This window comes from Pongo abelii, chromosome 19 (genome assembly GCF_028885655.2).
Source record: "Pongo abelii isolate AG06213 chromosome 19, NHGRI_mPonAbe1-v2.0_pri, whole genome shotgun sequence".
NCBI lineage: Eukaryota > Metazoa > Chordata > Mammalia > Primates > Hominidae > Pongo > Pongo abelii.
In genome coordinates, this window is record NC_072004.2 from 92,337,581 (window position 1) to 92,365,349 (window position 27,769).

A 27,769-nucleotide genomic window follows, 5' to 3' on the forward strand; every position below is an offset into this window, starting at 1 on the left:
TCTGCAGATATGATCACACGTGCAGTTGTGGGCACATGAGCAGTTGTGACCAACATGTGCAGATATGGGCTTTCCCATATGTCTGTAACGTGTGTACTGGATGGGGTGGGCTGCCAGCTCCATCTTCTCACCTGATCCGCTCCCCACCATTTGGTCTGCTTGGGGTCAGGGTTTGGGAGCCTGGGGCATTGCAGAGCCTGCCGCCTTTGCCCGTGGGCCTTACTGGCAGGGCCCTCACGGGAAGGTCACGCCGGCTGGTTCTGTGGCTCACCTCTGGCTTCTCCCACTTAGGATGCCCCCTGGGGCCGGCCTCATGGAGCGGATCCAGGCTATTGCCCAGAACGTCTCCGACATCGCTGTGAAGGTGGACCAGATCCTGCGCCACAGTCTGCTCCTGCACAGCAAGGGTGGGTGCCAGGGGACGGGGGCACCCTCTACCCCTAGGGGGCCAATGAACTGGGTGCTGGGTGGGTCCTGGGAGGGTGGGACACCTGGGGTATGGCCGACTTCTCCTGACAGCAGCTCTCCTGGCTCTTCGGGGCCCCAGTTTAGGCTTTCAGCGGGAGGACTGGGGGTTCACTCCCCCCGACCCGGCAGGAGGGCGCTGAGGACAGAGGAGGTCCCTGGAATCTCAGCCTCTGGGGTCCACAGTTCCAGGAGTGAGGCCACCTGGGGAAGGGTCCCTTGACGGCCTCTCCAGTCCCTGTGATGTGGGGAACAGCAAGCTGGGGGCTGCAAACCTAATTTCTCCTCCTCGGAAACGCTGGGGATGCTTTTGGGTGGGTGCATGAGGTCTGCCCATCCAGGCAGCTGCTGAGTGGCTGTTCGCACCAGCTCCTCACTGCATCTGAACCCCCTGAGGAGGCCGGGGGCAACCCAGGCCCGGGATGACCTTGTGGGTAGGTTGTGCGGCTGGTGAGCTTTCAGGTGGGAAAGTCTGGCAGCGGATTGCGTGGGAAGCTGCCTCCCTCCCTGGGCTCCTCCTTGGACCAGTGACTTCACCAAGGTGACCTCTCCCTACAGTGTCAGAAGGCCGGCGGGACCAGTGTGAGGCACCCAGTGACCCCAAGTTCCCTGACTGCTCAGGGAAGGTGGAGGTGAGGCCTGGGGCGGAGGGGCGGGGATGTCTACTAGCTAGGGCCTCACTGTCCAGCCCCGGCCCCTAACCCAGGCACAAGCTGGCAGAGGCCAACCTCAGGGAAACAGCTTCTCTGCTCAGTGCATCCACCCCACTCATCAATCCAAATCCCGCAGGAGGAGTCACCCTCAGGTGTCGGTGCTTTCTCATAGCAAATGATTAAATCTCCGAGTGTCACCGCCAGCAGCCAGATTCCCCCAGAGACTCAGAAGAATGGCCCTGGCTGCCCTGTCCCCGCTCCTCCTGGCCCAGCCAACAGCTGGACAGAGAGTCTTCCTGCCCCATTTCTGGGGCCACCGCTGGCTGCATGAAGTCTGCCCCTGTAGGAGCAGGAGCTGTCCACAGCTGTGAAGTCAGCTCCCCACCGGTTCTGAACGCCCTAAGGGGTGGGCGGTGGTGCCGCAGACCCCTTCCTTGGTGACCATCTGGCATCACTGCAGGTGGATCCCGCCCTGGCTCCAGCCCTGGCCGCCTTGGAGGCTGCTCCCTGACCTTGGCCTCTAGCCCAATCCTGCTGTGGTAGCAGGGAGACGGGGACCAAAGGGAGAGGGAGACAGCCAGGCCTCCTGGCTCTTGGCCCCAGACCTTTGAGCCAGTGTTCTCTCCCAATCTCTCCTCTTTCCAGACATGAGGGCTAGTGGGCCTGCCCCTGCCATCTCTGGGGTCCTTCAGGCAGGGCCTGGTTCAATCTCTTCTCTGCCCTGTCCCCTGTTGCATCAGTAGGGTGGGCCACATGGGCCCCATCCTTGACCTCAGGACCCCTGGGGGTGCACGTGCAGGGGAGTTCCCAAGGGTCGGTGGGGCTGGCTCAGCCCCCTGCCCAGCCTGGCCCTCTCTGCAGTGGATGCGTGCCCGCTGGACCTCCGACCCCTGCTACGCCTTCTTCGGGGTGGACGGCACCGAGTGCTCCTTCCTCATCTACCTCAGTGAGGTCGAGTGGTTCTGCCCCCCGCTGCCCTGGAGGAACCAGACGGCTGCCCAGAGGGCACCCAAGCCCCTCCCCAAAGTCCAGGTGGGCCTGGGAGGTGGGTGGGCCGGTGAGGGGCTGGCATGGCTGGACATTCTCAGGGACAGTGGACAGAAACCTCTGCCCTGGGGGAACAAGACTGAGCTGCTTGCCAGGTGTGTGGGCAGGTCCCAGCCCACCCTACTGGGCAGACGGGAGGCCAGCCTGCCAAGGCCTGTCTGCCTTCTTTGAGATGCCACCAAGCTGGGCCTGTTTGCGGGGCAGGTGGGGGGCCTGGAGATGCCCCCTTAATGGACTAGAATAGTAGTAATAGCAGCTGTCACTTATTGAGGGTTTTCTGTGTCCAGACGCTTTATTTGCACTTAAAGTTCCCAGCCATCCTCGTATGATCATATTTGACAGACGATGCATCTGAGGTTTACAATTGAATTAATGGGTTCGAGGCACATAGTTGCTATGGTGGCCACGTCTATCCCCTGCCATCGGAGTCCTGGCTATGATCACCACCCTCACTGCCTCCCTGTCGTGGCCGGGAACCTGGAAACTGCTGTGGTTGGCCACCTCCATGGAAGGGCTAGGGGCCCGTGGTTAGAGCGGGGCTGGGGAGGGTATGTTGATGGGGAGGGCAGGGCTCCCTGGTTTTGGGAGCTAATGAGCCCCTTAGAAAGTGCAGGAGAAGGTGGAGTAGGCCCCAGCCTCATGGGAGGGTGCCAGCCCCTGTCCCCAGGCCAGTGGGGAATGATGGTGGCTGCAGGTCGAGGGGCAGAGAGAGCTGAGGTCTGGACCCCTCCAGGCAGTTTTCCGAAGCAACCTGTCTCACCTCCTGGACCTGATGGGTAGCGGGAAGGAGTCCCTGATCTTCATGAAGAAGCGGACCAAGAGGCTCACAGCCCAGTGGGCGCTGGCTGCCCAGCGCCTGGCGCAGAAGCTGGGGGCCACCCAGAGGGACCAGAAGCAGGTGCGTGGCCCCTGCCCCCTCATGTGCAGGAGCTGAGAAAGCTCAGGGCCCCCGCTTCCAAGTGAACATGGAATAGGTCTTCAAACAAGCTGTAGTGGGCTTCCGAATTTGATCAGAGAGAGAGAGGGGTGGGGATGGCAGAGTCGGGATACGTGTCTGTGGTGGTGGCCCCTGGCCATTTTCAAGGTTGGGACCAAATGACAAGCCCCCAAGAGGTCCTGCATTCCGTGTACATCTGGTTCGTGTCAGGCAGAAAAGTCATGGTATTGGCCTGGAAAGTTGGGAATGTGCTGGGGAGCTTCGTTAGCTCATGCCTCCATTCTTTCTTCCCTCCTTCCTTCCCTCCCTCCCTCCCTCCCTCCACCCAGTAGATATTTACATGACTCTCACATTGCCCTTTTATTTCTTTTGGAGCCCATATCATTTCATGAAATTATCTCTTGTCTGTGTTCACTGTTGTCTACCTCTTCCATCTGGAACATAAGCTCCATGAGGGCAAGCACATGACTATCTTGTTCGCCCGTGTCCCCAGTGCCAGATCTGGTCACTCTGGTGCCAGAAAGCACCTGCTGGGGCCCAGCCTGGAGACAGGGTCTGCTGCCGGCTGGTCTCCTGGCTGGGGCCCCGGTGGGCGGGGCTCAGAGCTGCTGCTCCTCCCTGCTGACCCTCTGTGTTCTGCCAACCCAGATCCTGGTCCACATCGGCTTCCTGACGGAGGAGTCCGGGGATGTGTTCAGCCCTCGGGTCCTGAAGGGTGGGCCCCTAGGGGAGATGGTGCAGTGGGCGGACATTCTGGCTGCACTCTATGTCCTGGGCCATGGCCTGCGGGTCACAGTCTCCCTGAAGGAGCTGCAGAGGTGAGTGCTGGGGAAAGCCACTGGTATCAAGTGGGGCAGGGAGGGGATGAAGGGGAACCCCTCCCCTCCCTCCCAGGGGCGGTGGGAGTACCTGCTCTGCCTGCAGGTCCCACAGCCCTGAGACCCTGGGAGGCATCCTGGTGTTCTGCAGGATATCACCACTCCTAATCCCCCTCCTCCTGCCCGGTCTTGGGGGATGTAGCAGGGAAGTGTATTTGCATAGCGCTGTCTGGCCAGGCCCTGGTGTTTCTGCTCAGGGGCTGACACGTATTGGCTTGTGGAATTGAGCCACGTCTGCACGTGGGGTCCCCTCTGCCTGCCGTCCTGGAAGGCTTGCTTTCTCTTCTGAACCTGGGCTCCTTCTTGGGTCTACTTTAGGGTCTGGAGACCAGTAAGACATGGAGGATGAAGGGGCGTGGGCGGGTGGGTGGTGCCTATCCCTTACCCAGTGCTGGGCTTTCATGGTCCCTTGGATGCTGTGGGAGGTGGAAGGGCAGTGATTAGAGGCTCCCCTGAGTGTTTGAGGGTAGGATGGGGGTGAGGCTGAGAGTGTGGGGATGTCAAGGGGGTAAGAGTGTTTGACTGGGTTTATTTTTAACCACTGTTTCTGAGGGATGTAGGAATACAGGAGATTTTTCTCTTTATTAATATTTATTGTAAGATATATGATGCATACAAAGTCTGTGTAAAGTATGTTGTGAAACGCAACAGTCAAATCACCTCCCATGTGTGACCATCCATTTAAGATCATGCTGTCACCAAGGACTGTGTTTGCCTGAGAGTGTCCGTCGATCTCTCTGCCTTCTCCCCAGATGAAACCTTAACTTGAACTTTGTGTATATTATTCCTTTGCTTTTTTTTTTTTTAAATGGAGTTTCTTTCTTGTCGCCCAGGCTGGAGTGCAGTGGCATGATCTCGGCTCACTGCAACCTCCGCCTCCTGGGTTCAAGCGATTCTCCTGCCTCAGCTCCTGAGTAGCTGGGATTACAGGCGCACGCCGCCACGCCAGGCTAATTTTTGTGTTTTTAGTAGAGATGGGGTTTCACCATGTTACCCAGGCTGGTCTTGAGCTCCCAACCTCTGGTGATCCATCCGCCTCAGCCTCCCAAAGTGTTGGGATTACAAGCATGAGCCACTGCACCTGGCCTGCTTTTTTAAAAAAAGTTTTTTGTTTTTTCTTAATAGTGTATCCATAAACAGTTTATGGTTTCCTTTTGTTTTCTTCTGGTTTCAAGCTTTGAGAAAATGGCATCTACTCTATGTGGTCTCCAAACTTGCTTTCTTCAAACTCACTTGGTTTCAAAGACTCATCCATCCATGTTCTTGCATGTAGCTTTATTTCATTCATTTTCACTGCTATATAATATTCCATTGTGTGAATGTGCCATAATCATGTATCAGTTTTTCCTGTCTGCGGATATTTTTTCCTGTTTTTGAAATGGTTTTGAACGTTGCCCTGGTGGACATTCTTGGACATGTCACCTGATGTACCTGATGTACAAGTCTATACCTTTCTGGGTATAGACTTAGATGCAGAATTGTTAGGTCTCGGCATGGTGAAAATTCAGCTTTACAAGATAATGCCGAATTGTCTTCCAAAGTGATTGCTCCAATTCAGAGACTCACCAGTGCATGAGTTTCCACTGGTTCACATTCTCACCTACACTTAGGGTTGTCAGACATTCTGATTGAGGCATGATGATGTCTTGTTATGGCTGCAACTTGCATTTCCTGAAAGATAATGGGCTGAGCATCCTGTCCTGTGGTTCTTTCATCTTGATGAGATGCCCATTGATATGGGCATCATATGATAAGGGTTATCATTTTCATATTGAGTTGTAAGAGCTCTTTATATATTAAGGATATAAATTCTGTGGAAGTTACTTGTGTTAAAAAAAATCTTCTAATTTGTGGCTTGCCTTTTTAATTTCTTTATGGTTTTTTGGGGGGGGTAACAGAAATTCTTAATTTTAATGTAATAAAAGTTATCCATCTTTTTCTTTATAGTTAGTGATTTTGTGTTTGGTGGAGTTCTCTGTTTTCTCTTTTCTTTGTTTCTTTCTTTCTTTTCTTTCTCTTTCTTTCTTTTTTTTTTTTCAGATAGGGCCTCGCTCTGTTGCCCAGGCTGGAGTGCAGTGGCACAATCATGGCTCACAGCAGCCTTCCCCTCAAGCAACCCTCCCACCTCAACCTCCTGAGTAGCTGGGATTACAGGTGTTAGCTACCACGCCTGGCTAATTTCTGTATTTTTAGTGGAGACAAGGTTTCACTATGTTGCCTAGGCTGGTCTTGAATTCCTAGGCTCAAGAGATTCGCCTGCCTCAGCCTCCCAAAGTGCTGGGATTACAGGCATGAGCCACCATGCTTGGCTTTATTCCTCCTTTTCATTGACTTGAAAATGTTTCTATTGATACATAATATGTGTACATATTTATGGGGATGGGTGATATTTTGCTACATGCATCCAATGTGTAATGATCAAGTCAGGGTATTGGGGATCTATCACCTTGAGTATTTATTATTTTTGTGTGTTGGGAACATTTTAAGTCCACTCTTCAAGCTATTTTGAAATCTACAATACATTGTTGTTAACTATAGTCACCCTACTCTGCTATCTTTTTTTTTTGAGATGGAGTCTCACTCTGTCACCCAGGCTGGTGTGCAGTGGTGCGATCTCGGCTCACTGCAACCTCTGCCTCCCGGGTTCAAGCAATTCTCCTGCCTCAGCCTCCCGAGTGGCTGGGATTACAGGCATGTGCCATCGCGCCCAGCTAATTTTTGCATTTTTAGTAGAGACAGGGTTTCACCATATTGGTCACGCGGGTCTCGAACTCCTGACCTCGGGTGATCCACCTGCTTTGACCTCCCAAAGTGCTGGAATTATAGGCATGAGCCACTGCGCCCAGCCTCTGCTATATATATTTTTTAAATCTTATTTATTTTAAAATAGAGATGGGTTTTCGCCATGTTGCCCAGGCTGGTCTCAAACTCCTGGGCTCAAGTGATCTGCCTGCCTCAGCCTCCCAAAGTGCTGGGATTACAGGCATGAGCCATGTGCCCAGCCTACTCTGCTATCTAATGTAGAACTTATTCCTTCTATCTATCTATGTGTTTGTACCCATTAACCAAACCAACTTCTCTTTATCCCCCCTCCCCACCACATTTGATGAGATTATTCCTCAGGGCTTTCCTTCAGGGCCCCAGAATTGTTTGCATGTGAATCAGCTTTTCTTCATTAACTTCTACTCAGGTGGTTTTCAAGTGGTTTCCTTGTGCGTCCCCACCAGAGCCTGCCTACTCTCTTGCTGGTCTAATTGGCCTTCTCTCCACTAATGCTGATGCTGTGTAGCACAGGAGTGTTGGAGAGCAGAGGATGCTGATGAGGACAGAGCCATGGCAATCTTAGGTCACTAGGGCCCCAGCAAGTGCAAGTCTTGGGCAGCTACTCAGTTTTTGCACTTCTTCCCTGCAACTCAGAGTGTGCCAGTAACTCAGGTAGAACGTCTGTGACTCCGCTCAGAGGGAGGAGTCTGGGCCAGTTGTATTGAGTAGTGGGAGAAGGAGGCTGGGTCTGGATTGTGTTGCTTAGAAGGCCGCTAAATGACCCAGGGCTTTGAAGGTTTTCATCCCCGTGGCCTGAAATTCACAGCGCTGGAGTCTTCCTTTTAAGCGAATGCATTCGATGAATAGGCTCAGTAAAGATGAAAAAGTGTCTCCAGGGAGGAACAGCACACATAAGTGAGGCTATGGGGCAGAGGCAGGTTGGTGCCAGAGACTAAAGAGGCAGCTGCACGCTTGTGGCTGTGTTGAGAAGCACTGTCCAAGTCGGGGGCGGGCTCTGGGGGAGGAAATTCTCACCTTGAAATAGCAGGTCCAGGAGCTGCAAGCAACTCGGCTGGGAGCTGTCCCCGAGTGCTAGTGCTGAACCCACAGATACTCCCAATGATGGAAGAGGGAAACAGCACCTCCCTCACTCTGGCTCTCACCCTGGTGACATCTTGTTGTCAGATCCAGCTGTTCGCACTGTGCAGGCCACTTCAGAGCCAAGGTGTGGGGCCCACTCGTCCGCCTGCACCCACTGCTGCACACTAAACCGTCTGCCCCCAGCTCCCTCTGAACAGAGAGCCTGGAAGATGCATCGATGCTGTCTGTGGAGCAGAACGCTGCAGAGGCAGTTAACATTTGCAGATTATGAAAAGAGGTGTATACACTCATGCAGCCTCTGCATGCACCCATGCATACATGTGCATATCCACCACATGTGTGCACATACATGCATACTCACCCACTCACATGCACACTCATGGACACATACTCATAGCCTCTGCACCCACACGTGCACACCCACTCGCACACTTGAATATGCACACACCCCACATACACATGTGCCAATGCATGCTCCTGCATGTGCAGACATGATGCATCTATACAGACACACATGCACACTCTCTTGCACACACATGCATGTCCACACCCCACAGAGAATGTGTTTTCTACCAAGCAAGTCTCCACTTCCTCTCAGGCTCTTGCAGATCTGAAGGTGCTCCAGGGAGAGGTTGCCCCATGTCTGATTTTCAGTTTGTTAAATGGGCAGGCCCAGGGCTGTGCTCAGATGCCCTGGCCCTTGGTCCCCTGTGGGGTGTATGTGTGAATGAACGATCTTGCTCAGACAGGGCAGAATGGTGTAAACAGTTCAGCTACCTCAGGGGATCTTCTTAGGAAGGTGATTTCTAAATCTGGTACCAAATACAATTTAAAAACAACTAAAAGAATAAAATAAAAACAAAACCACCCTCCCCAGGAGAATTCCCCAGCTATGCCTACAAAAGTAACAGCATCAGCTATGGCTGGAATACATTCAGGGTGGGGGTTCTTAACCCTGGCTGCAGCAAAACCACCTGAAGCACTTTAGAAACTTACCAGTGTTTGGGCCCCTGTCTAGGCATCTCTGACTTCATCCATCTGGGATGGGAGCCCAGGTAACAAGTTTAAGCTCCCAGTGATTCTAATGGGCACCAAAGGTTGGGAATTGGAAAAGCTTGAGGCTGTGGCTTTTCTAAGCCCCTCAGCCCAGTACACAGTCTGGGTGGTGGTGGGGCTGGGACATTGTAGAATGCACGGCTTCTTCAAAAGGCCTCGTCTGTGTCCCCAGTGCCGTCCTGGGGGATGGGATTGAGGCTCCAGGCTCAGGGCCCTAGAAGAGATGTAGAAAGAATGGGAGGATTCATCCTGAGAGCACCCAGGATACCCTTGGTTGCTGGAGTGTGGCCTAGTGGCGGGGGTCGGGCCACAGAGGCACCCCGTGGAGGTGGCCCAGATGGTGGGGCCTCTGGCATCCCGCCCAGGGCATCAGGTGGGAACCTGCTGGCCTGGAATGCACTTTGTGCCACACCGTTTCTTGGATGTGCTGTCTTCCTTCTTCCTTTGTAAAGTGGGGGCATTGCATTGGTCCCCATAGTTGGGGTCAGTGACAGATGTGAGGCCAGGGTGGAGGCAGAACAGTGAGCTCCCAGGCACATTCCCTGCTGGGTCCTCTCTGATACATAAATGCAGGCCTTTCCTCACAGTGGAGATGTCAATACAGTTTGAGATGTGGATGAGCCTCCTAGAGCTGCCATAACAATGGAGCACGCACTGCAGGGCTTACACAGCAGGAATGAATGAACAGCAGGAATGCATGAACTGAATCCTGGCGCTGGAGCGTGCTGCAAGTCCAAGAGCCAGGTTTTGGCAGGGCAGGGCTGGGGCCTCCTGAGGCTGCGAGGGAGTCTCTGCCCCAGGCCCCTCTCTGGGCTCCTGGTGATTTCCTGGTGAGGAACTTGGTGACCCTTGTCCTGCAGCTACATCTCTACAATCATCTCTGCTTTTGCCTGGTGGCCTCCCTGTGAGCGTGTCTGTGTCCAGATTTCCCCTCCCTATAAGAACCTATTGGATTAGGGCCCACCCTAATGCCCTCATGTTAACTCCATTACCTCTGTAAGGACCCCAACTCCAAATAAGGTCATAGCCTGAAGAATTGGGGGTTAGGACTTCAATATATCAATGTTGGGGGTGGAGGACACAATGTAAATCCATAATAATATGGCAGCCATTGGGGGGCCCTGGGCAGAGTTCCCACCGAGCAACCATGAGCCCTTCAGGGAGAGGCAGAAGCACCCAGGGCCTCACCTCTCAGCCCTGGGAGCCGTTCTGTGGGAGCAGCACCAGGTTAATTTGAAAACAGGTTAATGGGACGTGAAGGTAATCTGAATTCCGAGTGTCTCAGCTTGGTTTCTGTGACAGAAACGTCTCCCTTGGCTGGTGAAATGACCTGCATGGGAGGCAGCGGGACAAAGACGCGGCTTGTACATTTGTTGTAGTTTATTCGCAGATGTTCATGGCAGATGTCCTGGCCACTGACGGAGCAACAAGGCTGGACGGATGAGCCGGTCCCGCTCTGCTCCTCGGGTTTCGGTGTTTCAATTAACTGGCTCACTGGAGTGACGTTTGGGGCGATGTGCAGGATCTACATCTGGCTTTGCTGCTGCAAGATGCTTCCGGGGTGAGGGAGGTGGCACGAGGGAGCCATGCGCTCTGTGATGAGATTGCAGCAAGGTAATGTCAGCCAGTCCCCGCCCGCGCCCCGCCGTGCGCGGAGGGAAGGAGAAGTCAAACCCGAGCGCCTGCCCGGCCTGAGACGGCCTCGTGCATGCGCAGGTCCAGGGTGGGCGTTTTAAAGTTAAGCCTTTCCCTTCCTGCTTTCCCAGAATCAGCTGTGCTCATCAATTTTATTTGCATAATTTCAAGCATCATTAATAGTACATGGCATGAGGAAAAATTACTGAGCTCTTCCTCCATCCATGAGTGAAATTGGGTTTAGTAGAAAATTAGTTGACTTAACTGGCAAATGATGAAAGCTTGAGAGGAGAATGTTTAAATAAGGAAGACTAGGAGGGACAACTCCTGGCTGTCAAGCATGCAGCCAGGCTGGAAATCCGCCTCCTGCCTGGGGCCAGGTGCCCAAAGGAAAGGCTGGGGAGGATCCCCAGAGAATGACGAAGGTGGGGACTCCATCTGCTTCCTCCCGCACAGTCCACTGTGACCAGCTGAGGCAGGTCTTAGGTTTGGAACCCAGAGATCAGTTCTGGATATGACTGGTAAAGACTGATCTGAACCAATGCAAACTGGGCCCAGCTGCTGGAAACCAGCTTGAGCTGACCAGAACCAGGCTGACCTGGGCAGCTCAAACCAGCTCCAGGGCGGAGGATGCTGCTCTTCTCTGAGGGGAGAGGAGAAAAGCACTGGGTTTGGGGCACACATGTCGAAACAGAGGTGCCCCATGGAGGCCACTGGGTGATGGGCCCGGGGGAGGTGTGGCATGGAGATGGGGTCTTGGCTGTTGAGAGTGGTTGAACACAGTGTGGTTGAAGTTGTCAAAGGATGGGAAAACAGGCTTGAGGGGCACAGACTTGGGAAATATCAACACAGAAAGACCTCTTACAGGCAAAGGAGACTGAGGAGTAGCCAAGAGCAAGCCAGATGTGGAGTCATGGGTGCCCATGAGAAGATGCTTCTAGAAGGAGTTGTGGCGAGCAACACATTGCTCATTGAAAAGCCAAGTAAGAAGGAGACTGAAAAATGTCCAAAGAATTTGGTCACATGGGACTGGGTGGGGCGGCTCACTTCTGTAATCCCAGCACTTTGGGAGTCACAGTGGGAAGATTGCTTGATTCCAGGAGTTCGAGACCAGCCTGGGCAAGATAGTGAGACCTGGTCTTTACCAAAACCCAAAAAATTAGCCAAGTGCGCTTGTGGTCCCAGCTACTCAGGCGACTGAGGAAGGAGGATCACTTGAGCCTGGGAGGTCGAGGCTACAGTCAGCCGTGATCATGCTACTGCACTCCAGCTTGGGTGACAAAGCAAGACTCTGTCTCAAAAAAAAAAAAAAGAAGAAGAAGAAGAAGAAGAAAGAAAGAAGGAAAGAAGGAAGGAAGGAGAGAGAGAACGAAAGAGAATTTGGCCACAAAGATGTCATCGCTGACTTTGGAAAGAGCATTGTGGTGCAGTCGTGGGGACAAAGGTCCTAAACCCAGTGGGCTGTGGGAGTGTGGAAGGCGGGATGGGGAGGACGCAGTGGTCGTGAGTGTCTGCACTCCTCCAAGGAGATTGGCCAGGAGCCGAGAGGAGAAAGAGCGCAGGAGCAGGGGTTACAGAATCGCAGGCAGGTGTGTCTCCCTCCTGGGGGTGACCAGTCAAAAGACCACATGCTGGGGTGTATAAACCACACAAATGTGTCCTCTCACAGTCCTGAAGGCTGGAAGTCTGAAATCAAGACTCCCTCTGAAGGCACTAGGGAAGCGTCAGTCCCAGCCTCTCCCCTGTCTTCTGGTAGCCGCAGGAGTTCTTAGAGGGGTAGACAGTGTTCTCCCTATGTCCGCATCTCTTCCTCCCTCCATGCATGACTCTGTGTCCACATTTCTTCTTCCTCTTTTTTTTTTTTTTTTTTTTTTTTTGAGACAGAGTCTTGCCCTGTCTCCCAGCTGGCGTGCAGTGGCGCAGTCTCGGCTCACTGCAACTTCCACCTCCCGATTCATGTGATTCTCCTGCCTCAGCCTCCCGAGTAGCTGGGACTACAGGAATGTGCCACCATGCCCAGCTAATTTTTGTATTTTTAGTAGAGACAGGGTTTCACCATGTGGGCCAGGCTGGTCTTGAACTTCTGACCTCAGGTGATCCACCCACCTCGGCCTCCCAAAGTGCTGGGATTACAGGTATGAGCCACTGCACCCGGCCACGTTTCTTCTTTTTATAAGGACACCAGTCAGATTGGATTAGGGCCCACCCTAATGCCTTCATCTTAACTTGATTACCTCTGCAAAGACCCTTTTTCCAAACAAAGTCACATTCACAGGTACGGGGGTTAGGACTTCACCCTCCTTCAGGGGCCACAGTTCAGCCCATGATCAAAAGTGTGCTTGTTTATTTTTCAAGATAAGAGAGTGCACTCATGTTTAAATGTGGATGCAAAGGAGCCAGAACAGTAGGGAGGTTGTGGACATAGGAGGGAGAGAGTATCGCTGGCAGTGGCTTCAGGGGAGGGTCCCAGGAGGAGGGACGAGGACAGCTCTTCTGCCCTGAGAGGAGAGTAGGAGAAAAGACCAGGGTATACTGTAAATGCAGTGGGGTGGGGGGCCTGGGCTGGGGGCCGGGGATTGGGCACTCGTCTCTGATGGTTTCTATTTTATCTTTGTTGAGGAAGGGGAGAGCATTTCCCACAAGCCAGGTGGAGGCAGCGGGAGACGCGAGGAAGTGGACAAGACCGAAAAACAACCCTTGGGCTCCACCAGGGTTTGTAATGTGTTATCTCTCGAAACAAAAAGGATTCGAACCAAATATGGCAAAATGTTAAGGCTTGACAAGGCTGGGAAGTGGGAGCATTGGAGCATTATATGATTTTCTATAATTTTCTGGATGCTTGGAATATTTTGTAACTTATAAGCACACAGATTAGGAAAAGGTGGGGAAGAACTGCATCTTGGCACCTAGACTTGTGAATGGCGGCTCTCCTGCATCACCCTCCCCGTTCCAAGAGGAGGCATGAGAGGCCGACGATTACATTACACTAAAAATCCCTGGCCCCTCTCCTGTCTCCTTTTTCCTTCCCCTTCCTTCAGTTTCAAGGAGGCATTTTAACCTCCTGGCTGAGCGGGGAGCGAGCGCAGGAGCCGCACATCCCAGCGGAGAGGCCTGGCAGCCGGACACCCAACTCAAGTTGGCTGGCGGTCAGAACCTTTTCCCCGGGAAATTCAGATGTGGGTAGGCAGAAGACCTACCTAGATGGCAGGCAAGGGGACAGAGGGGGAGCAGGTGCCGGCATGCCGAGTGTGGCGGGGTCACGTTGAGTGCAGCCAAATGTCGTGGGCCTCTGCTGCTGGGGCCTGGGGCTGCCCTGGCCCCTGCCCTTCATCCTTCCTCGGGATCCAGGAGAGACCCTTCCTTGCAAGGGCCTCGCCTCTCCTCATGCTCCACGCACTGCACTGGTGTCACAGGGAGTCTGTTTCTTGCGAGTCAAAGCCCCCGACCAAGTCTGAACATTGACCAATAAGCAAGACCGATGGAGGCCGTGCCGCGTCGCCTTTCCCAGCTCCGGCCTGGCCTGTGTTGGGGAGGGCTGCAAGGGAAGACTCATGGAAATGACGTCGCTGGCCCTCATGAGAGATCCATGCACCCCAGGTGGAGTGGGGAGAACCTGGGGAGATCAGATAAGAAATGAGGACAGACCAGGCCCTCGGTTCATACCCGTAACCCCAGCACTTTAGGAGGCTGGGATTACAGGCAGATCCCTTGAGTCTAGGAGTTCAAGACCAACCTGAGCAAGTGAAACCTCATCTCTACAAGAAAAAAACTCGAAAGAAATGAGGAGAAGGGCTGGCTTCTGGATGCTCCTAAAGGAGGCAGGATTTGTCCCTGGGGAGGAGGCATCAGGGCCTCTGTGAATCTCAGGGGTCGTGGGTTCTCGAGAAGGGATGAGGGGACCAGTGTTCTTCCTCTGCCAAGGACAGACCAAGAGAGCGTCTTGTCAGATGGTGGCTGGAGAGGAGGAAGTTGGCAGTGGACGAGCTTCAGGAACCATCTGTCAGGGATACTGGAAGGAGCCACCCATGGGAAGGGTCAAACTCAGGGGTTCCTGCCTCTTGGAAACTGGGGCCAGGTCTGGTCTGGGGCTTTTTATTCTGGGTGAAGCTGGCAGAAGCACAGGATGGTACGAATAACCCCCTAGCACTCCTCCCGACTACGCTGTCAGGTTTGAGTCAGCCTAGTTGTGCTAAGTCCAACGCCAGGTGGGAGGTTTCACTATGACTCAGTGGCCAATTAAATGCTTTCAAGTCCGGGTTTAGTGCAAGGATTTTGCACACCAACCATCACTGCAAATATATTCAGCACACACAGGCCAGTGGCTTGGGATACGAGTGCGCTGACTGATGAGCCAGGTAGGTCCCAATGTCCCTCGAAGTCAGTTTCTTTGCTGTGTCTCCGGCCACCGCAGGGCCGTCCATGGTCATTTCTCAGCTGCCCCTGGCTTCACTTTCTTGTTGGGCCTCGGGGGGTGCCTTTCCACAGCAGGTGTCATCTCGTCACCCCAGTCCAGCATACATTTATCACTTTGAAGGATCAGCAGTTTCACCGTGGACTGAGTCACTTGTCATAAGTGACTCCATTTTGAGATTATTTAGGATCACAAAACACTATCCTATATCACCACCTGCCCCTCAAGTCAGAGTAGCTTTGGTAAAAGGAATGCATTTTCCTGGGAGCCAGACTGCTTTTTCCTCGGCATCTCTAGCGTGGAGCCAGGGGCCCTCAATATCCAAATCCAGGATGCAGGGGCTGCATCTCAGCTTTTGGCCCTCATCTCCCACCGAGACTGCTTGAGTGGGATTGACAGCAGAGTCTTACCCCAAGGTCCCTGCACAGGTTGGTTCTCAGCAAAGGTTGGTGGAACTGGATAGAATAGCAAGAGCCCCTGGCACACAGGAATCACCCGAGGAACTGAAAATAATCCCCGACGCCCAGGCCCCAGCCCGGAGCAAATAGAGGGACCCTCGGGGTGGCCTGGGCACCAGGAGCTAAAGCCTGGATGAGAAAACCTGGGTTTGGGCTCAGCATTTACAGGCATTTATTCTAGAAATCGAGGCCTGTCTGTAAGGAAGAGGACTGGGAACAGCCGGAGGGCCGAGTTCCTCTTCCTCTTCCTGCAGCCGTGCTGGCAGCCAGGGGGGTGAGTGTGCGGCTTCCTCCAGCTCTCCTGGGAGCACGGCCCTATTCTTAGCCCTGAGTGTGCTTACTAGGAAAGAACGCTGGGGAAGAAAGTGCCAGCTTTGGACGCCAGCCCCACTTTGGGTCTGCAGTGTTGAGGATACGCTGCTCCCTCAGTTTCCCTTTCGGAGGCTCCCCCTAACAACTGCATGCCTTGCACCACACCCCCGCACCCATGCTTTGTGGTGGCTTCGGCTAAGGAGCACCCAGACTATGCCTCCATCTGCCTTTGGACTCCCTTTTCCTCTGAGCCAGGGACCCTGAGGGGGCCTGGCAGTTCTCAGCTGTGGCCCTGAACCCTCGAGGGCACAGGGTACGTGCTGGGGATGCTCAAGGGCATCGCCTTTTCGGGAGATGGGAGCTGAGGGCAGGGCCATCCCAGTGGCTGCATAAAGCAACTCTGGGCTGCTTCTGTTGGGTACAGGGACGTCAGTCCATCCTGGGCAGAAAGAAAATGCTGCAGGACGGTGTAATTCTTTCCTCATTAGTGATCCTAACCCCTGCTTCCTAAAGCAGCTCATTAGATGTCCAGTTCAACCTCTGAGTTTCTTCTTTCTGCCCCCATCTGGTCTGTCAGGGACCAGACAGTGGCCTGTTCTGGTAATGGGCCATGGCGGGGTTGGGGGCTGCCCATGATGCTTAGGAAACCGGCACTGGTCAGGTTTGGAGGATTTCAGGGCCCTGGGGAGACAGAACGTCCCAGGCTGCCCCAGCTGTGTGTTCCCCTTGAGAGGCACCCAGTGAAGTTGTGGATTCTGCCTGCACTTCAGCCCCTGGAGCCAAAGATCTCTGAGCACTTTGCAAGGATTCTTTTTAATTAGGTTCCTCCCACACAAGAGAAAGAGAGAGAGAATAGTGTGTTCCACAATTTGAGCACTACCTGGAGAGGTTATTTCTAGCCACAGACCACAGGCACAGAGAGAAATTAAACAACGGAATTTTTAGCTTAGAAGAGACCATGGAGATTTGCCTGAGCACGTGTCCCACATGTGGAGGCGGACACCAGAGCGATGTGGTGGCTACCCAGCAAATGCCTGCTGGAGCTCCTGCCCAGGGATATTTTTCATTGCCAGAATTCAGCATTTGAATTCCTAGCCGAGGGTTTCTTCTATTAAGTGAAGGTTTATTTTTCTCCTCCCTCATCCCATCTCCCCATCCTCCTCTTTGATATTTTAGCAAAGAGTGCCTGAGCCAGTCCTTCCCTGGATATTTACTAAGCCCCTATATGGTTTGTGGCCAGCTGGGAGTCCCAGGCAGGTGGGGAACGTGACAGCTGGAGAAGATGGGACCTCAGCCCCTCTGGGAGGCAGAGTGCTTGGCACGGGAGCCAGGAATGTGAATGGGTTGACTTAAAAATTATTTTTAAGTTATTCATATTTTTAAGACTGGGTCTCACTCTGTTGTCCAGGCTAGAGTGCAACGGTGTGATCACACCTCATTGCAGCCTTAACATCCTGGGTTCAAACGATTCTCCCACCTCAGCCTCCTGAGTAGCTGGAATGACAGGCGCATGCCACCATGCCTGGCTAACTTTTTGTATTTTTGGTAGAGATGGGGTTTCACCATGTCATCCAGGCTGGTCTCAAACCGCTGGACTCAAGCGATCCTCCCACCTAGGCCACCTAAAGTGCTGGGATTATAGGCATGAGCCACTGTGCTGGGCTGGCTTTTTAAAAAACTGTAGTAAGATGCACATAACATAAAATGTGCTGCTGTAACCACTTTGAAGTGCACAGTTCAGTGGCAAAGCACACTCACATTGTGGTGCAACCATCGCCACCATCCATCTCCAGGTTTCTTCTTGCAAAACTGAAACTCCATACCCATTAAACAATAATTTCCTATTCCTTCCTCCCCCGAGAGGGTAGCTTTTCCAGGTGGATTAATTTGGGCACAGTGCAGGGGCCAACTCTAACCAGGTGACCTGCAGAAATGCTCCATTCCCCTGGACCACCCTACCCCTACCCCTTTCATCTTGGGATTTAGACTCCTATTCATCTGGCCTGGGGACACTCAGAAATATATTCTAACCAGCCAGTTTGGCAATTCCACGCAAACTTGCCCGTCCTTCCCAAGCACTGGCTATTGGCAGTGGGCAGATGGAGGGGTATGCAGCAGATGCATTTCAAGTTCCTTCTGCCCCTGAGGTCCTCCCCCCGCCACCCTCCTATCTGTGGGGGCTGCTGAACCGTCCTCTTGACCCAGCCCTGGACTGAGTACAAGAGAAATGAGGACTTGGCCTTGGAGGTGCAGAAAGGTCTGGACAGGAGCGTTTTGCAGATTCAGCAGGATTGGTGGAAATGCACAGCAGAGCCTCCCGGGCACCTTTGGCTGAAGGTTGTCAGGGGACAGCGTTTTCAATTCATGTCACTGCTCCAGCCAATGACTTAGCATAAAATTGCCCATAAAAGTAAACTTAAATTACAAGTGATAAAACTACAGCCTCCTCTCCCAGCAGCTGACCTCTCTGCTCTCCAGGGGGTGAGGCTCAGATTTCTTCTGATAAGAGCAATGAGGCCGCTGCAGACACCTCCAGGGATGTCCTGCCCTTCCATTGAAAATACTTGTTTTCCAGGGCTGGGGACATGTGGGCTTCTCCTTAACTCCTCCTGGGAAGGGGATGCTGCTGTCTCCGGGCCGATTTGTCTCCCTCCTTTCCTGTGATGTCCTTTGAGCACGTGGAAGGCCACTGGGCTCAGGTCCAGACCCAAAGGCCAGTGAGTGACCAAGGCACCTTCACCCCTGGGCCCCTCACTCACCCATACTCTCTCCCCAGAGAGGCTTTTCTTGGCCAGCTGTTAAACATTGAAACCAGTTCATCTCATCTACCGCTTGGTGCATTGCTTCATAAATACAGCAGATGTTTAGTGGGTCAGGTCCTGTCCCTGGTCTTGAATGTTAAAGATGACCTGACCCTGCCCTCAAAGGGGCCTCCAGGGGGGAAGAGGTGACTTGGGACATTGGCCAGGTGTGTCCCAGGTATGGCGGGAGCATAGCGGGAGGGGTGTCTCAGGTAAGGCTTCCTGGAGGAGGAGGCGATATTTGAGTTAAGCACGTGGAGGTGAGAAGAGTCTTCTAGACCCAGGGAACAGTTTCTGTGAAAACAGGGCACCATCGCAGGAGAACCTTGGTAGAATCAGAGGCGGGGGTTTGGCCGGGACCACCTTGAAATTTCTGCGGCACCTGGCCTCACGCCTGACAGGTACAGGAAGCGTCCGGTCTCACTTCTCTTAGTCGCATGCTGGTGACAGCTGCTGTCTTATTGTAGATTCCTTCTCCCCCATCCGTTAATATTCCTCCCCTTTTTCTGATTTAGTCAAGACTTTGACTTCACACTGAGCGGGGTGTGCATGGGGGAAGCGATTGCTCAGCAGGGTGCCCCCGCTCCTGCCCGGCTCTGGATCTGGGTGCCAAGGTTTAGGGCTGAAGCTTCGTGGGGTGAGGCCTGACTGCCCAAGTGGGTCCTGCATAAGGTGGGGCTCAGCGGGGGTCCACCTTCCACCCACTTCCCTGTTCCCTCCATGCACACCCAGTGGGCCTGTGCTGGAGAGGCTGCTGCAGACCCTGGGGGGCACAGGGTGTGGTGCAGGGGCTGCAGCTGTTGCTTCCACAGGGTTAGGTGGGGAAGCATCCTCGAAGTCCTGGCTCAGAGGCAGTGGGAAGCCTCAGAAAGGGTCAGGACCCCAGGGAGATGTGACCAAGTTTCCATTGTAGAAAGACACTGATCCCAGCTCTGCTCCTTCCTGGCTGTGTAAGCTTGGGTAAGTTACTCAGCCTCTCTGTTTCCTAGTCTGTAAAGATGGGAACAGGATGAGAATGGGTCTGATCTGGTAGGGTAGTGGCTAAGATGAAAGGAGTTGATGAATCAGTAAGTTGAAAGCACATAGAATGATGCCTGTGTCCAAAATGTTAGCCTTGAAGATGGCGAGGATGATGGACTCACCTTAGAACCGCAGTGTGGCGGTCTCCCAGGAGAGGGCTGTGACGTGCTGCAACCCCTCTGTCCTCTCAGTGGCCCTGGTGTCTGAGACTAGGGTCAGGGGTGTGCTCAGTGATGGGGCAGCAAAAGGAAGCTCCCAGGACAGAGAGATAACATGTTGCCTGGAAACCAACCAGAGATCTGTAGGGAAGCCAGTCATGTTCCTGGTGCAGGTAGCAGCTCCTAGACCCACCTACGGTTTGTATTTTCAGGATTGTCTTAATTTTACTAGACCCAGATTCCACGTGGGAAGAGCAGCCACCCCCTTCCTGGTTTCTGCAAGGAAGGGGATAGAGGGAGCATCTTTGTGTCCTTTTGTGTGTGGTTCTCAATTGGGTTAGGGAGGTGAGGAAGAGGGGACTTCTGGAGCCCCAAGGCAAAAAAAAATGAAGCTGCTTTCTGGGCCATCAGTTTTTACTGGGGGAGTTTTGGGAGTGAGAAAGTCCATGCTTCACAGGAAACAACAGGGATGTCTTGCAGAGTGAATGCAGAATTTGTTCGACACTTAAACCTACCACCAAATATTTCATGAAGTCTCCAGGTTGTGGGAGCTGCTCCCTGTGATGGCTCCAGACCCCCGGGGTCTGTGCTCCTTCTCCTTTGCTTTCTGGGTATTTCAACCAAAAAGCTGAAGAGGCAGGCACTGCCTTAGAAGCCCTGGATCAGAGAATCCTGTGTGGCAGGTGGTCTGTGTTGGAAAGGGGAAGACAGGAAGGTTGGAGGGATGGAGGAGCCCTTGGCCATTTTTAAGTTTATAGACAAGAAATGAGGAGGAAATGGCTATTAGGTTTTCACATTCCCCTCTCACACTTAGCAGCAAAGGTTCTGACATGGCGGGGAAGCCAGTGTGGGGACAGCTCAGGAGGCTGGTGGGGGTACCAGCTGAAGGTGAGGGGCAAGGCCCAGAGAAAGCGCCTCCCCTCTTGCTGCCCTTCTCTGCAGGGCAAGGCTGAACTCTGATGGCTTAGTCCCTGTGCTGGCAGCTTCTCCCCACTTCTTTCCATCACAGCGCTGTCGGCAGGTGACCAGAAACATCGACATGGCGCCACTTTGGATGGTGTGCTAATGGGATGGTGTGCACAGTACCCTCCCTGAGCTTCTGAGCATGGACAAAGCGAGCATGCACCTTTCGGGCTGGTACTTTTCCACCTGGCCTGAATGGTTTCAAGGAGCCCAGACACAGCCCAGGAAACTGATCAATCCTGGCCACTTGCCGTTAATGAGGAGGTGACCTTGTCAAAGCTCATCACCTCCCCAGCCTGACTCTGCTTATGATGTGGGTCCCTGAAGGGCCTCCCTAGTAGGAGGTGTCCTGGGCCTCCTGCAGAGCTGGCACCTGAACCCTGAATCCTGGGGAGGTGGGCATCCCCGGGAGATGAGGCCCGATGGCCTGGCTGCTTCCCAATCTGGGTTGGGAGCAAAGGACAGTCACATCCAGCCCCATGAGGTGATGCACCCACCAAGAGCTGTTGAGAGAGGAAGATGAAGACAGGGCACGTGGCCTTCTCTGCTTGGGCATCCCCCCCTGCCCGTCCCTCCACCAATGGGCCCCTCCTCAGGACGCCTTCACCGTGCCTCAGCACACGCTGATCAGATCTCTGCTCCAGCACCTCCAGGCGTACACACCTCACACAGCTCGTGCTCCTGGGGCTGGGGACACATCCCACGTGTCTCTGAGTTTGTGATGTGGACACAGGGGCTGACACCCGACATGCACTCAAGAAACATTTGTTAAAGAGAATTATCCTGAGGACCCGGCGGGGAGGGGGTGTTTGGGGAAGCGGGTGTCTGACTGGGTTCTGCATGCATTCTGAGCTCCCGGGCGTCCTCCTCTGGTGGAGTGGGGAAGGGAATGTGGAAGGGCCATCTCTGCAGAGGACAGTACATCCCACCTGACTCAGGGGCTCAGCATAGACTTAACTGAATGAACAAGTGACCGGATGCCTCATCATCCCCTGCAGGGGAGAAACCGAGGCTGTGGAGTTGGAATAAGCAGGGACTTCTGGTGGGAGGAGCTGGTTTGTACGAATGCTGGCAGGGGGGGTTGTGGGCAGAGGAGTTTAAATTGGCAGCTGTGGCTGCCAGGACAGGGGGTTTTGAACCCTTCTCCAGGGAGGCAGACTGAGCAGATGTGGGGATTCTAGAGGAAGCCATGGGGTGTGGTCATGTCCTTCCATGTCCTCCTGTCCATGCCCCTGGAGCCGGGGTCCTGGGGGGTCCAGCAGGAGGAGATTACCCAGCAGCTCCAGCCGGATGGGATGCCAGATGGCAGAGGGGCACCACCCCTCCTCTGGCCAAGCTGCGTCTTCCAGGTCACCAGAGGCAACCTTGTCCCAGATGAAAACCTGTGTGTAAATAACCCGGCAGGTGAAGGCAGGCAGGTCCCATGCCATGCCTGGGGTGGGAAACAGTTAATCAGTGGCCTGCAACAGCTCACGGCCTCAGCCAGCCCTGGTCGCAAGGAGCTCAGTCAGCACTGCGAGACTGCACTTTTCTGAGGAAGGAAGTTTGGGGCCCTCATCCAGACAAACACGTAGCTGCGCTGAGGACTGCAGCCAGCATCCATGGGATTTGTGAAAGTTAGAGAAAGCCTCCCTCTCCGGGTAGCCACAGCCCTGCGGGAGCACATTTGTGGCAATGACAAAAGGTGCCCCTTCTTCCTGGCAGGTAGCCCAGGCTGGGTGCACGGGAGCCCACGCTGACCTCAGTCCCACCTGCCCCTTGCTGGATTGCCTTGTGCAGTGAAAAACCTACCTTACCGTACAGGGCCATCCTGCTCACTTCCTTTCTGAGAGTCTGTGCTAAGCTCTCTGCACTTTTACAGTTCATCCTGGGCTCTAAGGAACTGGGGTGGCTGGTTGGGCAGGTGGGTTTCTTGGGGCCCAGACTCTGAAGGGCTCTTCTCTCAGTAACTTAGGGGTGCCGCCAGGCCGGGGGAGCTGCCCGCTCACCGTGCCCCTGCCTTTCGACCTCATCTACACCGACTACCATGGCTTGCAGCAGATGAAGCAGCACATGGGACTCTCCTTCAAGAAGTACCGGTGAGAGGGCAGCCAGAGGGTGTGCACGTGGCCCGCATGCCAGGGAGAAAGCTCCTCCTTCACGCCCTGCCCCCACGTCCCCACTCGGCCAGCTGGGCCCAGGTGGGAGAACATACTGTCCTGCATCCTGCCCTCTGCCCTCCCTTCCCCTCCCCCTCCCTTCCCCACCCCCTCCCTTCCCCTCCCCCCTCCCCTCCCCTCCCCCTCCCTTCCCCTCCCGTCCCACTCCCTTCCCCTCCCCCCTCCCCTCCCCACCCCTCCTCTCCCCGCTCCCCTCCCCCCACCCGTCCCTTCTCCCCTCCCCTCCCCTCCCCACACCTCCCCTCCCCTCTCCACACCTCCCCTCCCCACACCTCCCCTCCCCACACCTCCCCTCCCCTCTCCACACCTCCCCTCCCCTCTCCACACCTCCCCTCCCCACCCCTACCCTCTCCCCTCCCCATCTCTCCCCCTCCCCTCTCCCCTCCCCTCCCCTGCCACTTCCATGTCTGCCTCCCGGCTAACTCAATGATAATTAATAAACCACCCAGGGAGTTGCTCCATCGCCCCTCTGCTGCTTTGAGGCTGGGGGCAGGGGGCTGGGGTCATCTACATGGAGGGGGCTGAGGAACTGGAGAGAGGGGTATAAGGGAACGGGACAGTAACCAGGGCTGTGACCCTGCTGTGGGGACCTTGGGGTGGGGAGAGTTGCTCAGCACCCCCGTCTTCCTCACCCACCCTCTCTCCATCTGGAGGAAGGCCAAGGCCATCGCTCCCTGTCTCACTGCAGCCAGCGGGGTGTGGGGCTTAATTTAGCACAGAGAGCCCTGCTATTTATTACGTGTGCTCCAGTCCCATTGACGATCCCACATGATTTTATTAGGGAAAAAAGTGACAGGCAGTGTTATTGCTTTTATTATTAATGCGAGTTCTCTATGCACTCGGCTCTCTCCTCCCACCCCAGGCCCCTTCCCTGGGGGAAGAGTGCCAACCTCAGCACTCTGCAGACAATTCTAGGTCCCCAGGAAGGACGCTGGGGTGAGGAGCTCCTTGCAGGGCCTCTGAGTCTTGGCGTTTTTTTCAGGTGCCCCTTCCAGGGCGTAGGGTGGGCAGAGGGGGTGGCTCTGGGGCTGTGGCCCATTGAGAGTGGCCTCGGAGTTCATCTGGCCCTGTGGTTGGCTAATCTATAGGGACAAGGCCCCTCTGGGTTTTGAACTTGGGCCTCCACCCCTGGAGGCAGCAGAGGGAGAAGGGCCCTGTGGAGCAGAGCCTCTGCCCAGCTGCAGGGTCCACCCCTGCTGGGACCAGCCTTGCAGAGGAGGCTCAGAAGCACTGCCCTCCCAAAGACAGCCCACGGGCAGTGCCTGGGACCCTGCCTGTTGCATCCTGGCCCTATAGACCGGGCACATCCAGGGGTGTCAGGCTCCTGAGCAGAGGGGCTATGACTCCCTACCCAGGCAGGTGCAAATTGTATAGAGGACCCAGGGGACAACAGAGGGACCCCCCTCTCCAAGCAGTGCCTCCCTTCTGGGTGGCAGTAATGGCTACAGTTCCTGGGTGCTAACCAAGGACCATGGGCCAGGAGCTTCCCTACAACCCTGAGACAATTGGGCTGTTGTTTTTCCCACTGGACAGATGAGGCAGCACAGAGAGGTGAAGGCACTTGCCTGTGGTCACACAGCAGGGCAGTGTCCTAGTCCAAGTGCTAACACACACTGTGCTACTCTGACCCCACCACTGGCTGGTGACAGTGCTTGTGGCTGGGGCAACTTCAGCCCAGGGACACTCAGGGAGGTTGCTGACCCTGGTTCCCTGTCCCTTGTGGGGGCAGGTGCCGAATCAGGGTCATCGACACCTTCGGGACGGAACCTGCGTACAACCACGAGGAGTACGCCACGCTGCACGGCTACCGGACCAACTGGGGCTACTGGAACCTCAACCCCAAGCAGTTCATGACCATGTTTCGTGAGTGCCCCACAGGGCGGGGGTGGGGTCAGGGGGTCCTCCTCATGGTTCTCAGAGGTGACGTGAGAGGCGACCAGGGTCTTGCTCCTCCCTCTCTTTCTTTCTCTAGCCAGTGGGGTTGATGGGACCCAGTAAGCATCGCCTTCTCCTGCTCCGTAAGTGTGTGAACCAGGAAGGAAGCCTCTGGTGCTATTTGGGGAGCAGGAAGCATGGAGGGGGTGTCCAGGGCTGGGTGACCTCCCCGACTCCAGCAGACGTAGCCTTCACCCTCCAGGAGGGAGGTTGGGCACACAGTTCCAGGACACAGGGGACTCCGCGGCCTTCCAGAAAGAGAGGCTTTCCAGTGTAGGCTGGAGAACTTCCCTGGGTGGAAAGGAGCAGGCAGGCAGAGGGAACAGATGCAGTAAAGAGGGATACGGGAAGAACTGGAAGGTTCTGGAAATGCAGGAGTGGGCTTGGCTCCCAGGCCTCCAGGCAAGGGACGTGAGTGGAGCTGGGCTTCAGCTATTGGTTTGTTTGTTTTTTGAGACAGGATCTCGCTCTATTGCTCAGGTTGGAGTGCAGTGGTGTGATCTCTGCTCACTGCAGCCTTGACCTCCTGGGCTCAAGTGATCCTCCTGCCTCAGCCTCCCAAGTAGCTGGCTTTACAGGCATCCGCCCCCATGCCCGGCTAATTTTTATATTTTTTGTAGAGAAAGGGTTTCACCAGGTTGCCCAGGCTGGTCTTGAATTCCTGGGCTCAAGCGATCCGCCCACGTAGGCCTCCCAAAGTGCTGGGATTACAAGTTCAAGCCACCGTGCCCGGGTTTCAGCTGTTTTTAATGGTACTCTAAAATGCATACACACACTGACCTATCCTGTTAAACGCAGCTCACTGAAAACAATTTCACCTTTTCTTGACAACTCAGGGTCAGTTCTCTGCCTCCCAGGCCCACGGGCCTGCTCTTCTGGACAGCAGAGGTGTGCGGAGCTGTGTCCCCTCCTTGTGTCTGGTTCACGCTGCGCTCTTCCACCTTGTTGGGAGGCTCTCAGCTGTCACTTTTAATTGTTGTCAGTACATCTGCCTCCAGCAGCATCTTGCCTGTGGCTCTTTGAAGGCTCCGGGCCAGAAAGCTAGATAAGCAGCCTTGTTAGAATTGCGTCTATTAAATTAAGAGCAATGTGGACTCTGAGAAAGAACTCCAGGCCTCCAGGGCTCCTTGTGACCCTCCCGAAGCTCTAGAGGAGAGATCATTTGGTTCTGTAGTTGGATTTTCAGGCCCAAGAATCTGTGAGCTTTGGGGGCACTTACACAGGAAACCATCATCTCTTCTAAGCTGTACCAGATGTTGATTATTACGTCTTGTGGGCCTTGAGGGGTGGGTGGAAATACTACAGTAGATCTACACATTTGATTAAAGCATGCATCCCAATAGGAGAAACGTTAAAATGTGGGGGGCGTGCATTCGAAATGAAGAAATAGGGTATTTAGAATCAAGGCTGTTCTGGGAAATCAAGGCTGGGCAGCTGCTCCCAGCCCCCTCACTCACCATAGCCCCTTCCATGCAGGAAGGTAGATTAAATATCATTGGATTCAATAAACGGTTTATTCGGGATCCTAGTGTGCAGAAGGCAGGGCTCGTGTGCCTTGCAGATTCGCAGCTCTCATGTTCCTCTTAACCCCTCCGTGGCGGATAGAGCTTTAGCAGTCACTGCACTCCACACACGGCCATGGAACTGGAGCATGAGATCAAACACGTTCCCTGGCCTTGGTGTGTGGGAGGGTGTGTGTCCTTATGGACAAATAAGTCAAACGGCAAGGAAATCCTGGGGCAATCCCTGCTGTAACCAAGACCTAACCGCCGCAGATAGGGCCACAAAGGGAGGCACAGTCCACCCCAGAGAAGGCTTCCAGGTGGAGGTGTCGTGTGAGAGGGGCCCTGAAGGTTGAGTAGAATTTCCTCATCCGAGACAAGGGAGGAGGGCAGTGCAGGCCAAGGGGACAGCAGCAGGGGCAACGCTTGGAGGTGGGAATGGAAGGCTTCTCCCCTGTCTCATCCATCTTTGTCCAGCATTCATTCAGCCAGCCCAGGCTCTGTTTCAGGTGCTGGTGGCACAGAAGTGAACAAAACAGAACCATTGTCCACAAGGGGCTTTTATTTTAACAATTACTATTATTGTTTTTGGAGATGGAGTCTTGCTCTGTTGCCCAGGCTGGAGTGTAGTGGCGTGATCTCGGCTCACTGAAACTTCCACCTCCCAGGTTCAAGTGATTCTCGTGCCTCAGTCTCCTGAGTAGCTGGGATAACAGGTGTGCGCCACCACACCCGGCTAATGTTTGTATTTTTAGTAGAGATGGCGTTTTGCCATGTTGGCCAGGCTGGTCTTGAACTCCTGACTTCAGGTGATCCACCTGCCTCGGCCTACCAAAGTGCTGGGATTACAGGCATGAGCCACCACACCTGGCCTATTCTGACAATTATACATGAACAAATAAATATATAGTCTAATGTCTGGTCGGTAAGTGCTGTGATGAAAAATAAAGCTGTTAAGGGGACAATGAGTGACTGGGGTCAGGAGAGACCTCTCACTGGCCCATGAGCACAGTTCTCTATGGAGAGGGGTTGTGTCCAGCAGGGCTCTGGGTGGGCTGGATGGTCAAAGGTGCGGTGGGAGGGAAATGGAGGCAGAGCCTGGTGATTGTCGGGTGGACTTTGGCATATGGGGTTTTGTGCGGAGGAGGAACCTGATATGGCCTAGATTCAAAAGTGTCATTTCAGAGAAAAGACTCTACCAAGAGAAATACAGGAATGAGGAGGCAGCTGTCAGGGTGGTCCCAGTGAGAGCTGATATGGCCTAGGCCGGGGTGCAGTCACGGAGAAGGTGGAGAAAGTTCCACCTGGGGTGACAGACACTGCCTATGGGCGCAGGTGGAGGGTGAAGAGATGGGTCAGAAGCTTGGGGCTCCAGGGACTGTGAGGAGGGCAGAGTCCCTGCTGGTCACCCAGGGGCCTCAGCCTCAAATAGGGGGACTTGATGACCTCTTAGGCTGCTGCTGCTACTGCTGCTAGTGCTTCTTCCTTCTTTCTTCTTCCTCCTCCTGCTCTTTC

The 27,769-nt window shown here is 54.3% G+C and overlaps 1 protein-coding gene across 1 annotated transcript in view; it reads left to right on the forward strand.

Annotated features, from left to right (window-relative positions):
* Positions 1-27,769, forward strand: part of MGAT5B (alpha-1,6-mannosylglycoprotein 6-beta-N-acetylglucosaminyltransferase B) — an 80,193-nt gene that overhangs the window by 34,079 nt on the left and 18,345 nt on the right. Inside the window, exons 4-10 of the mRNA XM_024235037.3 lie at positions 292-407; positions 1,024-1,097; positions 1,980-2,150; positions 2,899-3,063; positions 3,751-3,920; positions 22,605-22,736; positions 24,547-24,680. Of these exons, the coding sequence (XP_024090805.1) occupies positions 292-407; positions 1,024-1,097; positions 1,980-2,150; positions 2,899-3,063; positions 3,751-3,920; positions 22,605-22,736; positions 24,547-24,680 (962 nt within the window). The remainder of the gene's footprint in view (positions 1-291; positions 408-1,023; positions 1,098-1,979; positions 2,151-2,898; positions 3,064-3,750; positions 3,921-22,604; positions 22,737-24,546; positions 24,681-27,769) is intronic.